This window comes from Adiantum capillus-veneris, chromosome 4 (assembly GCF_014529385.1).
Source record: "Adiantum capillus-veneris isolate H3 chromosome 4, ASM1452938v2, whole genome shotgun sequence".
Lineage (NCBI taxonomy): Eukaryota > Viridiplantae > Streptophyta > Polypodiopsida > Polypodiales > Pteridaceae > Adiantum > Adiantum capillus-veneris.
Genome location: NC_140934.1, coordinates 161,585,283 through 161,602,138, shown reverse-complemented (window position 1 = coordinate 161,602,138; position 16,856 = coordinate 161,585,283). Strand labels below are relative to the sequence as shown.

The window sequence follows — 16,856 nt, the reverse complement described above, 5'->3', positions numbered from 1 at the left end:
ACCAAATAAGCCTTTGCAGCCTCCTGAATTGATTCAAGGGCAATTGCAGACATCCGAAGCTCTGTGTTATAGATTTGTAGCACTTCCTTACATGTCCATGGGAATGGTGCTTTCCTAATAAGCAGGTCCGCTGTCTTTTGGTAATTCCGAATTTCAGCAAACGCTCGACAAAATCATCGTGCTCTTTGAGGTCGGCATTGTGGGGGCCTCTGAGCTCCTTGTGGCTTTGCTCTCTGCAGCTTCCTGTAGAATTTTGACTTTCGACGACGCTTGGGAGGTGGCTAGGGGGCATCTTCATTCGGATCAATATCCTTATCATCACTGCTACGCTCATCATTGTTGGGTTGATAAGAAGGCATGGCACCCATTCCTCTGGGCAGTGACTTGCCGGCCACAGTGTGGTGACCTGGGCGAGATAGCATCGTGCCCATTTGGCCTGGCAACGTCTTTCCGCCCACCCTGTGATTCACTGGGATGTCCTCCCCTTCCCACGGTAGATGCTCATTGGACATGTCCGTCTCTGTCCGTTCCGGGTCAACTAGCTATTATGGTTGCCGATTTGCACGCATATTCTGCCTTCTACGTGCCTCATTGCTTCTTTGCAGTCTGCTTGGTCCTTGCCATCTAGAAAGTGCGTTTGGGGGGCTTCTTAGAGCTTGTGGTGTTCGGTGAGGGAAGGAGTGTTATGTATTTGTGAAGGGGGGGGGGGGGGTTACCTCTTTATATAGGGTGGCCATATAAGGGTGGGTTCACATGGTGGAAAAGAGCCGCTAAAAGCACGAGAGAATAATCTTTTGAATTGTAAAACCACATGAAATTGGAGAACTATTCAAACACACAGAGCGAAAAGTCTACTTGTAAAATTGTGTAAACAATCGAACAATGAAAACACTTGATCCAAAAAAAGAGAGCATCCAAGTGTAATGGATTTTTCATTATCATGAGATTCTAAATACATCTACTATTTCCTGACCCAAACTTTTCCAACCCTAGTCCTTGATGCTCACCACACTGCATGATGTGATGGACCTTGTGAGGATCTCCAGTGTTCTGAGGAACGAACATGGGCCAATTGACGGGATTCTTTTGCTAAGCGCGATAACCTTGCACGTTCAATTGACACTTTGCGTCCAAAGGTGGTACGGTAAAACCAGTTGAACATTTCCTGAAGATAGCATGAGCACCCTAAACGCCCTCCATGTCTTGTATTCTTGAGGTAGACACCCTTGGCACGATAGTACGACTTCTACATACCTTGCATGCCCCAAAGATCCAATGAACCATACATGTTCATACAGCATGCACCATGGGCATAGAGGATGTGCTGCCCATAAAGCCACAACACATCGATGATCAAAACTAAAGCATAGTGCAGACCAAGTTGGAATAGCAAGCACTCACCATATAGTGTGTAATGTTCAATTCACCCCATGCAGTGACGACTGCCTTTGTGAACTCCACCACCAAATTTTGAAATTCTTGTCGTTGCTCACTGGTTGTGCTTGCAAGTCATAGTATCTTCATCATTTTGTCGAATACCACCCAAACATGTTGTCGGCTAAGCACAACACTTGCATTTCTATCATTGTCCGTTGTATAGTTACAAAGATCCTTCCACAACTCCCATCCACCTTCAGATGTTGATGTTCCCCGACAGCAGCACCCCTTTCCTTGGACCAAACCCTCTTCAAAAAATGCCTTGCCTTTAGTCCATGCCTTTAGTCCACTCATGGACACTGGCTGGGCCACTTCCTGAGAGCTTGCATTGTTCTTCTGTGCAACAATGGAGGTGTTGGTCCCATGACAACCTATTGAATTTAAGAGCCCTTCCACTTTTGAGATAGCGTCAAGCGACCTCTCCGCAGGCTTCATTGTAAAGGCATAATCAATATGAAGCTTTAATAAACGATCAAAGATGCGCATAAAAGGCATGAAGTGTGAAAAAAATGCACATTTTTGAGAGGGAAGTTAATTATAGGGTTCCATTCACTGTCTTTTGTGGCACGATTGGGCTCCTCCAGCATAGGACATCGTAGAACCGAATGCTCCCACACACGTGTAATTTGTGAATTGTCATCTTCCTCTATTTTGTCGACCATTGCGATCTTGCGTGCATTCCTCTTATAGCCCTCAATGCAAAATGGACAAGGATATAGAGCTCCTGCCCCTTGTTTGCACCCTAGAATGCACTTGATTATTTTCAAATCACCACCTAAGTGCGAATCAACTTCAAACTCCCCTATACCATCTACTTGGAGTTTTTCCCCAGCTAGTTGTGCCTTAATGACATATGTTATCCATAGAATGCGTTCAAAAATCCAAGCAAGCACTCCATGGGTCTCCATGGGAACCTCAATAGCACCAGGCCACCAAATTTCTTTCTCTGACTGCACATTGAAAGATGGCGCACAATCCTCATTCATAGCTATATGTTTTGCATGAAATAATGCCTCTGTTCATGAAAGTAATACTTATCCTTTCTAATCTTTGTTTCTTCACAATCTGATACTCGTTTAGCTTGAGCACAAACACCAAATTTGAACCTAGCACTGCAAAATGTCCAAAATAACATAAGGAAAACCATAATTTGAAAAAAAAAAGATTGCATTACTGTAGCCTCACCATTAGGTGGTACACCATAAAAATGCATCATTTCCATTTGAAGCCTTCTCAAATCAACAAAAATATTATTTGACATCGAGTAAGGAAATCCCTTGTCCACCCTGTTTGCACACCTACGCTTGCATTGGCACGTTTCTTAAATCCTTTGGACCGCTTGGTTAAGATGGATGAAGGAATTATATCCAATACGTGCAAATAGCCTCCTATTCGAAAGTACAGATTTTCGTTTGAGGCCTTCTTAGCAAGATTGTCCTTGATTGGTATAGGAAAAATATTCTCAGTAATTCCTCTTTCCCTTAAAGCATCCTTAAGGAGCCCATATAAGGCAATGTATCCCTTAGTACTAATTCCAACTTCATCACAAGCCTTCTGTACATCAACATCGCTCACAAGATTTGAAAACTTTCGCACCACCTCCTTTGTGACAGCATTGTTTAAATGTTCTACATTTGGTGCTCGTAAAAGGGCCACGACATCCGATTTCTTGAGGCACAAACTTAACAAATGGATGCGATCCTCCTGGTTGTGGCCACCACATAGCTCTTGGATAAAATTCCTACAAGAATGAACAAAAAAATTACCACAAATTTCCTATAAGAATGGACAAAAACATTACCACAGAAGCACAGATTGGAGCGTAGCAAGATGTACCTTGTAGCTGTAACCCTTCTTTTTCTAGCATCGCCTTCAGGGGCTAAAGTCTCTATGGCATTGAAGCTCCTCTTACGTTCCCTTGTACCTAAGGACATCTTTTTAAGATGCACGATCTTATCTTCAAGCTTTGAAATCTTAGCATCCCTCTCTTCCACCTGTAGCTTAAGAGTTTCCACTTCCTCCTCCGCATGAAAGATCCTTTCGCGCAATCCACTAGTGGTATGGGAAAGAAGTTGACATTGATGCAAAGACCATTGTGCGCTATCAGCTCCAATAGTCGACAATCGCTTGCAGTATCCAAGAAGACCTTGCTCCCCTCTACCTACATATTGTAAGAATGAAGCAAGGCTATTGAATGTTGGATACACATTGATGGCTGGATCATTAGGGTAGAGGCAACCATGCACCCAAAGGTCCACATTGGTGTGACCTGCACCATGGTGCTGTTGTGCAGTTTGCAAGTAATGATGCTTTGAGCATGCAAAGTCCTTTGGCAATCGAACATGTAGAGAAACCGTTTCCGAACTTGACGATCTTGTTGTGGATGGGAGGTTTGTAATGTTGCCTAGCTCCATGGCAAGGGAAATAAATCTGGCCTCAAGAAAGAGTGGAGAGCTACAACGGAGACATGGAGTCGAGAGGTGAGCTATGGAGTGAAGAGCTATGGGATGGAGAGCTCCAGGAGAGCTAGGAGTGGAGAGGAGATCTACGGAGAGTGGAGAGCTCTAGGAGAGCCACGGAGTGGAGAGGAGATCTACGGAGAGTGGAGAGCTCTAGGAGAGCCACGGAGTGGAGAGGAGGGCTATGGAGTGGAGAGTTATGGGAGGGAGAGCCGCAATAAAGCTATGGAGTGGACCTGCAACAAAGAGAGGGAAGGAGGAAGAGTGTGTGCTGAAAAGTAGGAGAGAGAAGAGAGAGGGAGAGGAGTGAGAGTGGGAAGGAGGAAGAGTGTGTGTTGAAAAGTAGGAGAGAGAAGAGAGAGAGAGGAGTGAGAGAGAGGGGAGTGATTTTGGAGGGAAATAAAAAAAGTGGGAAGTTTCATGTCTAACAGTGAGATTTTGAGAGAGAAATTTGATTTTTGGGTATACATATAGGTTGGGGAGAAGTTTTGAGTAAAAGTAAGGTTTTTTTTAATTTTTTTGAAAAAGGTATTTTTTTGGGCTAAGGCTATGGACGCCCTTGATGATGTGACAAAAGAAAGGGGGGGAGGGTAGTTATTATCATTAGGACCACCACTCTTTTGGGTAGAGAGAGAATGTACCTATCCTCCCTTCCCAGCCTCTATTTCAACCTACAAAAAGCCTATGACAGCCTTAAAAAAAGCCTATGAGAATACCCTCATTCAATGGCCTTGTGTCCTAAACCACACACATTTTCAGTTTTAATCCCTTAAAATTAGGGACCTTACAAGGCCCTTTTGGGGTTCATATTTTTCCTAATGCCCTCCACCTCCCTCGTCTCGCCCATGCATCCCCCTACCTCCTCTGTTGAGCTCGCCCTTCTCCTGCTCCTCAAGGCACCTGCATACAACGGCCTTTGCCCCACTGCCCTAGACGCGCTGCCCGGATATCCCTCGACATGGGGTGTGTGTCCCCTCTGTCCCCCCTGACAAAGGACGGATGTCTTGCATCGTGCCCTCACTCCTCCCCCTTACTTATTGCATCGCAACGTACTCCGACCCTCTCTACTCTGCCCTCCCCGAACCCCCTACCTGCCTCGATCGCACGCTCTTGGGCACCCTCGTCTCTCACAAGCTCTACCAATAGTATGTTTGTAACCTGCAACCTACCTAGGTGCAAGACAAAGCACATGAGGGCAGCAAGGCCTACAAGGGAAGACTAGCAAAGGATTGCAGACAAGAGCTGTGCTAGGATCAGCTAGCAAAGACTCCACCCTTGTAGTCATGTGTCGAGTGTTGAGAGAGAGGAGAAGTGGAGTCTCCAAATGTCGCCAGAGCAGACGTACACAGAGGGGGGGGGGGAGAGAGAGAGAGAGAGAGAGAGAGAGAGAGAGAGAGAGAGAGAGAGAGAGAGAGAGAGAGAGAGAGAGAGAGAGAGAGAGAGAGAGAGAGAGAGCAGCATGGCACCCATAGGGTAAAGGGGTCAATGTAAGGCCATGTAAAATATGGAGGCCAATACACGGACATTCAATTTGAATGATTTGGAGTAAATGATAGGATTGACAATTTTCAATGAAATTGATACTAAAAGACAGATCCTATCAAGATCTTGCCATTCCCAATACTACCCCAATCATAATTTCAATGTATTTTGAGAATATTTTTCATTTAATTTTAAGGTGTCCTTGTTTTGGACCTGAGGCATACAGAGACAGACAGACTCGAGAGAGAGATGCATGGCAGTAACACGGGACAGAGACATAACTCCAAGAAATTGAGAAAATCTCAATGAGATTCGCCTAATTTCCTTTTTTTGGCCTGCCCAAAGGGCAAAGGCTATAGAGATGCCTTCCCTTTTTGATGACTAAAATAGAAAAAGAAGATTGAGTTGTATTTTCAAGCATTTTTCGATAGGCTAAAAATGCTGATTGGTTGAAACAAGATAGTGCGCACTCAATTTTGATTTTGGTTGTCAAGAAAATGATGACGCATCGGCTTTAGAGAAGGTGAATAAAGTTCAAGTGCACCTCTCTCCCTGTCTCTTAAGGTTGATCTTGGCACATTTTCTCTCTCTCTCTCTCTCTCTCTCTCTCTCCAAGTCAAGGAAGACTCTGCAAATGGATTTCTGTCCTGACTTCATTGAAGGAGGGCTAGGCCACTTGCCGTAGTGCACAAAGAGGGCGAGGAGCTGAGTGGTATGACTGCAGTACCTTGACTTGCTTGGGGTTGGACTGGGGAATGAATTGGGTTTGCTTGAGGATGGGGGTGCTGCTTGTCCACTGACTGCGGCGGCTGCATCGATGGTTGCATTGGGGGTTGCCAAAGGTTGAAGTACACCTACAAAGTGGGCCATGTAGGCTGCTGGTGTTGTTTTTGTCCCATGCAAGTGGGTTGAAGCAGACCCCCTTCTTGCAACAAGGTTTTTCGATTCGTACAAAGAATCGCCTTCTCTGCAGACGCATTCTCGAATTCTCCTTGTGCCACAAGTAAGTGGCTATTTAGTTTTGAAGCAAATCTCTAGTTCTCGCTTGTTGCCCGAGTTCTCTAGGAGAGTTGGGACTCGGGGCTTGGAGTCAGGAGTACACTCATGTGATCTCTGTCGCAAACCCTGTTGATTATTGTGTAGTATGCATCCTTGGTTAACCGATGACTAGATGGAAACAAAATTAGCATAAGTGTAGGATTTTGTGTTGGGGCTGTGGCCACAACGCAAAGTGGGGGGGAGGCAAGCAACAAGTGGGATGGGTGAGGCGCATGCAAAAGGGCATGAGCTCGTGGAGAAGCACTTTCCCCAGCCGTAAATCTCTTGCCTTTTGATCATGTGTTATTTCCCTTCTTGCAACTTAGCCTCATGCTCAAGTTTGTCTGCAGATGCCGAATTTTGACCATTTGTGGCTCTTTTTACCTTGGGAAGTGTGAAGTAAAATTGTGTTTTGTTGCTTAATTCTCAGCTCGCTTTCATGTTGACCTTTTTTGTTCTCCTACATCAAGCTCGCAATAATCAGGGAAGAGGCTCTGGGGAGCAGTGATGTAGTGTTCCGCAGAGGTCATCAACATTCTACCTTTTTATTTGTGTCGTAATTGTAACTGCTTGGGTGTTGTTCCCTTCATTGCGACTTAGCCTCATTTTATAGTATCCTTACAGATGTTTGCTTTTTGCATAATTACTTATATATGTACCTCTTCTTCAATTTAGCCTCATGTTCAAAAGGTATTTTTTACAAATCGTTGGCTCTCTTCAAGTGGTGTTTTTTTAAATTATTGATGCTTAACAAGTCAGGGTTGAATTTGAGTTGCTTTGTGTGTTTGTTTATTCTTGTGTCATGCTACTATTGCACAAAAATTACTAGTGCTTTTTTTAAAAAAAAATTAGCCTAATGCTCAAGCTCCTGTTTGTGGGGCTAATTTGCTTTTCTTTTTTGTGTTTGTTTGATGTCAATGTTTTGGTGGTTGTGCTATCGATCTATCGTGTTTGACTCAAGCCAAGAAGATGTGGCCATGGTAATGATCTTACCGCCTTATTGTTCTGAATTAAGAGTTAAGATAATTATATTTTATGAGATATTGTTTTGTGCAGGCGAATTTGGAGATTAGTCTATTGAAAGTTTTATGGCCTCGAAATAGGTTTAGGCTTTTTTCATTGGGTATTGCAGCTTTGCATTTCAAAATGGGTGATCGATTGTTGGATTCTACCCGTACTTTGTCCAAGGCACAACAAAAGGACTGCGAGGCTTTGGGTACATGCCATGTCTCCCTTGTGTAGTAGATAAGGGTGTACAACAAGAGGACCAAGCCGCTGACGACCATGTGAGGAAATGTGTATTTGCAAGAATAGTTGATTGCAAAGAAGCCCAATCTCCATTTGCTAAGTGAAAACTTAGAATCATGAACTTGTTTACTCATGTCAACACCTTGCATAATGGCAATGAGAAGCAAATAAAGGCTTTGTGATACCACCTAAATGAAGAAGAGCACAAACTTGAATGTTAAAGAGAGTATATGTATGCTGTGATTGAGAGCGTAGAATGTAACTAGTTACCATAATCTACATGCAAACAGTCTCTACAAAGTAATTGCCAACACATCATTCTTGTCTGTAATCTCTATAACCTACACATGAGTATTTTATCTCTACTGCTAAAAAAGATCAACATTCTTGCAACTTGCCAAAACATCATTCTTGTTTGTAGTCTCTATAACCTACACATGATGTATTGCTAAAAAGATCAACATTCTCGTAACAAAGAGGGAAATTGGCTTGACATTTTATCTACTTGACTGGTAAAAAATGTTAGCGGTTGATAATAATATAGAACTCCCTAATAACTACCTTGAAGTGGCAGCCTTGTGATTTTATCACTTGCTTGATATCGTACAGACATATTCACTACTTGAATTTACTTCTTCCCTCTCTCCCTCTCTCTCTCTCTCTCTACAGACGCCTTGTTTTTCTCAAGTAGCCCCCTCTCAACTGGTATCTCTGTGGCCCCCTCCCAACCTGCGCAGGCCCATCGTGTCCTCCTCTCCCTCTTCTCCTTAATCGCGAACTGTAGGAGGGCGAATAGCCAAAGTCGCCATGCACCTTCACTGTAGAGAATGCCGAGATAAGCACCTGCACTCAGTATGCATAGCTGCTTTGCTATGCGGATTTGATGACTTCATTGTAACTTCCTTGATCGGGCCCAAACTTCAGCCCGTGATCAAGGAGAAGTGGTCTCGCTCTCCAGCACTGTCTTTTGACAATGGCTCGTTGTTCTTCTCATATCCTTCTGCACCTGCAAATGAGGGACAGGAGGGTTCGGTTGGCTCCCCCTGCGGCACGGCATGCTGTCAAGGTAAAAAAATGTTGCCCCCCCACGCCCTGGGTCTCTCTCTCTCTCTCTCTCTCTCTCTCTCACACACACACACACACACACACACACACACACACACACACACACACACAAATTTTCGCGTTTGATTAAGATCTTGTAAGCGTCACTGGTTTTGTGTTCCCAGAGTGGCGGTAAATCCTCTGACACATCCAGGGAAGAAGCAATCTTTGCTACACTAGTCAAGCATAGCCAGGAAGAGCATGATGAGGTGTCAAAAGCAAGGGGTTTCTCTTTTCTTACCGAATTAAAAGCCTGCGCTCAGAAGAAGGACTTGTACCGAGTCACAAGGATACACACTGAGCTTCGCAATAGTGGGTTACTTCAGAAAGACTCATATTTAGGGAGCACATTGGTGAGTGTGTATGCCAAATGTGGTGCCCTCACAAAAGCTCGAGAAGTTCTTGATGGGCTTCCTGTTCGGAATGTCATCACTTGGAGCGCGTTGATTGCAGGATATGCCCAACATGGCTGTGGCAAGGAGGCTCTGTGCTGTTTTATTCGGATGCGAAGAGAAGGACACTCTCCAGATGCAATCTCCTATGCCTGCACCTTGAAGGCCTGTAGCCTTACGCAAGACCTTTACATGGGCGAGAGAATTCACAATGAGATTGCCAGTCAGGGGCTGTTGGAGAAACATGTTCTGCTTGGCAATGCTTTGGTCGACATGTATGCCAAATGTGGTGCCCTCACGAAAGCACGAATAGTTCTTGATGGGCATCCTCTCCGAGATGTTGTCTCTTGGAGTGTGTTGATTGCAGGATATGCTCAACATGGCTATGGCAGGAAAGCTTTGGGCTGTTTTCACCAGATGCGAAGGGAAGGCTTTTCTCCAGATGCAGTCACCTATGCTTGCACCCTGAAGGCCTGTGGCCTTATGCAACAAGTTGACATGGGTGAGAGAATCCACGATGAGATTGCTAGCCAAGGGCTGTTGGAGAAAGATGTTGTGCTTGGCGGTGCTTTGGTTGATATGTATGTCAAATGCGGTGCCCTTACGAGAGCACAAAAAGTTCTTGATGGGCTTCCTGTCCGTAATGTCGTCTCTTGGAGCTCGTTGATTGCTGGATATGCCCAACATGGCTATGGCAAAGAAGCTCTGGGCTGTTTTCATCAGATGCGAAGGGAAGGCCATTCTCCAAATGCAATCACCTATGCTTCCACCTTGAAGGCCTGTGGCCTTACGCAAGACCTTCACATGGGTGAGAGAATTCACGATGAGAGTGCTAGTCAGGGGCTGTTGGATACACATGTCGTGCTTGGCGGTGCTTTGGTCGACATGTATGTCAAATGTGGCGCCCTAACAAAAGCACGAGATGTTCTTGATGGTCTTCCTGTCCGGGATGTCATCTCTTGGAGCGCGTTGATTGCAGGATATGCTGAACATGGCTGTGGCAAGGAAGCTCTGGGCTATTTTAACCAGATGCGAAGTGAGGGTTTCTTGGCAGACGAAGTCTCTTGGAGTGCTCTTATAGGAGGATACGCCCAGCAAGGGATGGCTGATGAGGCTCTGAACTGTTTTCGTTTGATGCAACTTGAGGGCACCTCCCCGACTGAAATCACTTTTCTTAATGTGCTCAATGCATGTAGTCACTCAGGTCTGCTGGATGAGGGCCAAATGCTTTTTGATAGCATGAGGGAAAAATATGGCATTAAACCAGACAAGAAGCACTACACTTGCATGGTTGTCCTTTTCGGGCGGGCAAGGCATTTTGACAAAGCTATGAAAGTAATTGAGATGATGCCATCCTCTGATTATCCTCCAGTTTGGTCGGCTCTCCTAGGTGCTTGTCGACAATGGGGAAATGTGGAGCTTGGAAGATCGGCCTTTGAGCGTGCAATAGAATTAGATAAATGTAATGCTGCAACATATGTGTCCATGAGTAACATTTATGCATCTGCTGGCATGCAGGAGGCGGCACAAAACATTGACTGCATGAGAATCATGAATGGTGCTGGACTGATGCAAGTGGAAAGGTTCACAAAAAGTTGTTGGGGATACTGAGGATCCAAACAGCAGACAAATCTGTCTGAAGCTACAAGATCTTGAACTTAAATTGTCTCAACATGGGTATTCCTCAAATTTACATTGGTCTAACAAAACAAAATATTCCCTTTGATTCAAAGAATGTTTTACTTTGTCAGCATTCTGCGAAACTGGCCGCTGGCTCCACAATGGACGTATATGCTCATCACCAAAAACATCAGGGTGTGTGGGGATTGCCATGCTGCTACCTCTCTGAAACATGAGTTAGCCGAACAGAAGTCAAACATGAAAATTGCATGCAGGTTTTTGGAGGGGGAAAATGTTGTTGTGTAGGTAGGATGGGGCTCTAACAGCTTGACGAGGCACCACTAAGGTCATGTTATGAGCACCTTACGTCTCAGTATTTAGGAGCCCCAAATTCTCATGCTCATTTTACGAGTGTTTTGCCTTAACTTTGACAGTGTTCTTGCAATTTTTCAGCATGCTTGATGCTACTCTCCACTCCAATGCTCTTCTCTTGGATCTGTATAGACCTAGGGAAGAGCCCTCTCAGATTCTACACTAGAGTTCTCTTCCATTTGTTATTACCGACATCTCGACTTCATATTCCTTCCTACTCTCTGGTAAGTTGTGCAGAGCTTCCTTCTTCATAGAGTGGAGGTACTCAGATGGTGACTTTCGGTTTGATGTTTGCTTCAGTAATGCACATCTGTATTGCTCATGTCAACCTTCATCTCAGTGATAGTGTTGGTGTATTTTGGTTTTCATCTTACACGCCTGCATGTATGGTGGATGAACAACTCGCAGGCATGTTGCAGTAGTTGTCGAGATTGCTTGCATGCTTCCTTCCTCCTGGCCAAGTGGGCAAAAAATAAACCGCCAACTTCTTCAGCTAATCTTTGGCTAACTGTGTGGTCCTTATCTTTCCTTTCTCTAAATCTCCAAGTCGATCGAGGGGTCGCGAAGAAGGCAAAATAGCCCTGTGAGCCACGACGTGATCTTGGGGTATTGGACCATGGATAAGCCATCATGCGCGGCGCTTTTGCTGCACATTATGACCAAGCATATGCCATGATATGCAACGCTTTTGCTCTCTCTTTTGTTGTCTCTTCAATGTGCATCGGTGGTGCAGTAGGGATGAACAATAAATATATCACTCCCAGTCCTCGGTCCCAATCCAGATGGAGGTGTTGGTGGTGATGATACTACCCGATGAATGTTAATCATTATCCGTACTTATTATATTTAGGGAAATGGACACGAACAAACTCTCTCTCTCTCTCTCTCTCTCTCTCTTTCAACTCTCCTCGTCGGATAGATCTTTAAGGTCTTTTGGGATAGTTTCCTGCGATATCAAAATTCTCCTTTTCTCTTCTTCTTCTTCTTCTCTCTCTCTCTCTCTCTCTCTCTCTCTCATCTTGTGGATATGTACACATTGCAGGCAGGGCTAGAAAAATACATTTTTCCTAACCGATCAAAATAAGGGGAAACTTGAAATTCTCCTGGTTCTTAGGTCAAAATTCGAAGCTTTTGCCGGTAATTACACTAAAACCTGTGTTAAGTTTGCCGGTTTTCTTAAAGGCAAGCTCAAAATCTAACCGGGATTTTATAATTTCAGCCGGTTAAAATACATTAGACCCCGGTTTTTTTCTAACACTCGCATCTGTATGAGCAACCAAATGCTAGAAACATGGACACGAACAAATTGGAACTCTCTCTCTCTCTCTCTCTCTCTGAAGTGTGGTAGATTGGTTATGCCATTTTCCTCTTGAGTAACAGGTCTTGAGTTTAACTCCTCGTCGGCTAGATATTTAAGGTCTCTTGGGATAGTTTCTTATGACGTTAAAACTCTCTTCTCCTTCTCTCTCTCTCCCCCTCTCTCTCTCTAATCTAGTGGATATGTACACACCAAATGGTGGAAAAATGTCAATTTATGGTTCTCTCATGTATGCTGTCATAATAACTAATATCTAAATTTTCATAAATGATTTTCTCATGTTAAACTGATCATTTAATATGGGGAAGTACCAGGGGAGAAAAAACTAGAATATTGGCTAGGGTGGCAGACTAGTCACAGTAGGGATCCAAAGGAGGGAAAGTAAGGATCCAAAGGGGGGGCCATTTGCAAAAGAGCAATGTGTATCAATGGGCTTTAAAGACCCTAAGGTTCAGCTCATTAAGACTTCCAAAATGCTAAGGTTCCAAAATTCAAAGGTAATGTCCAACGACCAAAGTGTGGGTAAATTGCATGCTTGTGGGAAGACTCAAAAGTCTTCCCACATCCCTATCTAGGAGGGGGACGACCATATTAGTAGGGGATGAGAGGGAAAAACACACACACTCTTCCAAGCTCCCTTTACACAAAGGGCATAGTGGACACATGTCAGCTTACTAGCCTAGTTGCCCCCAACGTGCATTCAAATCCTATTGGATGGCCAAAGAGGTGGACTAATGAGAATTAGGCTAGAGTAAACCAGTTTAATTCATTTAAAAACACTTGATAAAGGAACCGATAGGATTTAAGCTCTCTAGAAGACTATTGGGCAGTCTCCCAAGGGGTCCAATGAGCATTCAACAACCCAATGGCTTGCCTGATTCCTATTGGCCAGAAGACTAAGAGGTCCGATGAGAGTTTAATTGAATTATTTAAATACCTAAAGCTCTCACAAAAGGGGAAAGGGGGATACATGTCACAAGTCTATCACGTATGCTTCTTAATTATCATTGGCGAAGATTTGTAGGGGCCAATAGGATGCCAGCATGAGCAAATAAGAGAGAGAGAGAGGACTGATTTTTGCAAGGCATTATCACACACACACACACTCACACAATCTCATGTGTGAAGTAAAGAAGACTATCTCCTTCTCAAGCTTTAATGGAAAGCTCATCATCTACTCCAAGCTTGTGAGGAGGGAGGCCTACACCAACAACTCTTGGCTTTGTGATGCAAATCCAACCAAGAGCCAAGCTCCAATGCATGTTCATCTCCTCTACCATGCTAATTACTAAGCTATGCTAAGCTATTAAGAGTGATTATGTGAGGAGACATACTTCTTTCTCGTAAGAATACTCCTTCCTCTCGATCTACTCTCATACCCCGCTAGCTCTCACCATCTTTGAAGGTGTGTGAGGTCTTCGATCTGAGACCGTGAGGGAATTGATGTTGTGTTTTCAAGTGTAATCTTGGTGCTTGAAGCTTCCATCTTCATTGCACCAGCAAGTTATTGAAGGAACACAAAGTATTGTATTGTAAAATGTCTCCCTTGATGGGAGAAACCTATAATACAAAGCCTTTTGGAGGGGGGACTGGCTCCATGTAAATCCGGTCCTCACTATTGTCAATAGATTAATTTCTCTCTCTTTTTGAAGTATTGTTCATGCCTATCTAACTAGGTGTTATGCTTTTGTTGCTCTATCCATCCAAGCACTCTTGCTATGCTCATTAGGAATCTATTCTTAATGAAATGCTCTCTATGTCTATGTTATTTTTCGCTATACACAAGTTACTAGATTATTAAATGTTACATTGGTATCAGAGCTCTATTTTCGTGTACATGATTTTTGTTAAAGATTCTCAAAATGAAACTAATGCTTTAACAAAAAATATATAAACAACCACAAGGAATTAGAGTTATCCAATTTTCTCAAGCTATTTCAAGATGTTTTTATTGACGACATCCCTTGTGAACTACATCCTAAACGAGGCAATGATGACCATGCAACTGAACTTCTTCCAGGAAGTTCACCGCCTAATAAACCTCATAGAGTTTCTCAAGCTCAACAAGAGGTGATTATGCGGCAAGTGCATGAGTTAGTTGAGAAGGGCATGGTTAGGCCTAGCTCATCTCCATTTTGTTCACCGTGTTATTAGTGCAAAAGAAAGACGACACATATCGTATGTGTGTCGATTATAGAGCACTAATAGGATCACTATCAAGAATAGGTTTCCCGTTCCATAGGTAGAAGACCTATTTGATAAGCTACAAGGGTCAACCTACTTCAGTAGGATTGACCTAAAAAGTGGCTACCATCACATAAGAATAGTTGATCAAGACATTGTAAAGATCGCATTTCGCACTACGTCTTTATGAATACATTGTCATGCCTTTTGGCTTGACCAATGCACCGACCACATTTAATCACTTGATGGAGAAGCTATTCAGGCCTCATCGAACTTTTACTGGAGTGTTCTTTGATGATATAATCATCTACTCCAATTCACTAGACGAACACAAGCAACAACTCTAGGTAATATTTCAAGTCTTACGAGAGAATAAACTTTATATTAATCGAAAGAAAAGTGAGTTTTTCTTACAAGAGATTCAATATTTAGGTCACATTATCTCTCAAAATAGCATCCAAATGGATCCATCAAAACTAGAGGTAATAAAACGATGGCCTAATCCAAGGAATCTACATGAACTAAAAAGCTTTATAGGTATGTGTGCATACTATAGATGCTTCATAGAAAAGTTCTCACAAATCGCGAGACCATTACATGACCTAACAAAGAAAAATGTTAGGTATACATGATCTGCCACGGAGAACAATGCTATTGGAAATCTGAAAGAAAAGCTTATCTCTCAACCTGTTCTTACACTGCAGGATCTCTCAAAGCCATTTGAGGTCCAATGTGACGCTTGTGGTGATTGCCTTAGAGCTGTTTTGCTCCAAGAAGGGCACGCCATTACCTATGAAAGTCGAAGGCTCGACCCTGTTCAGCAAGCTCTACGCATATATGAAAAGGAACTCCTCGTAGCTCTACATGCCTTAGACTCGTGGAAGCACTATTTACTAGGGACTCCTTTCATTCTGCAGATGGCCGGATCACCAAAGCCTTAAGTACTTCATGACGCAGACCAAGCTCTTCGACAAACAAATGAGGTGGACAAATTTCCTTTCGCAATTTCATTTTCATATTGCTCACATTGCTGGCAAGCATAATCAAGTAGCCGATGCACTCTCAAGATGGTCGAGAGTGAATGCGGTTTCCATAGCAACTCATAATGATCTATCTTCTATGATAGATGAGTATGCTATTGATCCCGATTTTAGAGATGTTAAGCCCTTGTACTTGGGAAGAAAGAGGAACCATTTACCTCACAAGATGGTTATCTTCTCTATGGCAATAGACTATGTGTTACTAACTCACTACATGAGAAACTAATGTATGAATCTCATGCTCCACCTTATGAGGGGCATAGAGGGATTCAGTCTACCCTAAAAGGGATAGAAACATATTTCTATTGGCCTACCATGAAAGCAAACATACAACAATATGTTTCTAAATGTGTTGTATGCCAAAAGACGAAGTTTGATAGAGTGAAGCAACCTGGATTGCTTCAACCTTTGCCAATCCCTAATTCACCATGGGAGAGCATATCCATGGATTTTATCTTTGGATTGCCCAAGTCTATCCATGGGAATACGAGAATATGGATGATAGTAGACAGGTTCAACAAACAAGCTCATTTTATACCTGTCAAAAAGACTATCAAAACCCATCAAATGGCAACCCTCTTCATATCACAAATCTTCAAGTACCATGGCTTGCCAATGTCCATAGTGTCGGATAGAGATCCTAGAATAACCAATAATTTTTGGAAGGGTCTCTTTGAGAATTTAGGACAAGGCTAAACTTCTCTTCGGCCTATCACCCTCAAACGGATGGCCAAAGTGAAATTGCTAACCTAACAATTCTTGATCTACTAAAAGCCTACATAATAGAAGTAGATCAAAGGTCCCAATGGGAGAAGTACTTACCGTTAGTGGAGTATGCCTACAATAACACTATACATACCTCCACCGGAAAAGCACCTTTCGAGGTAATTGAGGGAAGATCTAAAAGTCCCCTGCTACTTAAGGTACACGGGAAGATCTTCGCTACAGATGAGTATAGCTGAGACCTACAAGAGTCTTTTCAAAAGATTAAGGATGCTATCTCTATCTCACAGCAAAGGCAAAAGGCTGCTGCTGATAAGCACAGAAGAGCTCTAGCCTTTAAACAAAATGATTGGGTCTTGCTTAAGTTTCCCAAGGCTTGACTAAGGCACATAACGGACAAGAATCCTATGAGACACCAAAAGTACTATGCTAAATTAGC

General features: G+C 43.3%; 1 protein-coding gene across 1 annotated transcript; it reads left to right on the top strand.

Annotated features, from left to right (window-relative positions):
- Nucleotides 1-8,318: 8,318 nt before the first annotated feature.
- On the top strand, nucleotides 8,319-12,007 carry LOC147460261 (pentatricopeptide repeat-containing protein At2g13600-like). The gene is made up of 2 exons (XM_086511349.1): nucleotides 8,319-8,730; nucleotides 8,894-12,007. Exons 1-2 carry the CDS (start codon nucleotides 8,638-8,640, stop codon nucleotides 10,769-10,771), a joined length of 1,971 nt encoding a protein of 656 aa, XP_086367475.1. The 5' UTR covers nucleotides 8,319-8,637; the 3' UTR covers nucleotides 10,772-12,007.
- Nucleotides 12,008-16,856: the final 4,849 nt, after the last annotated feature.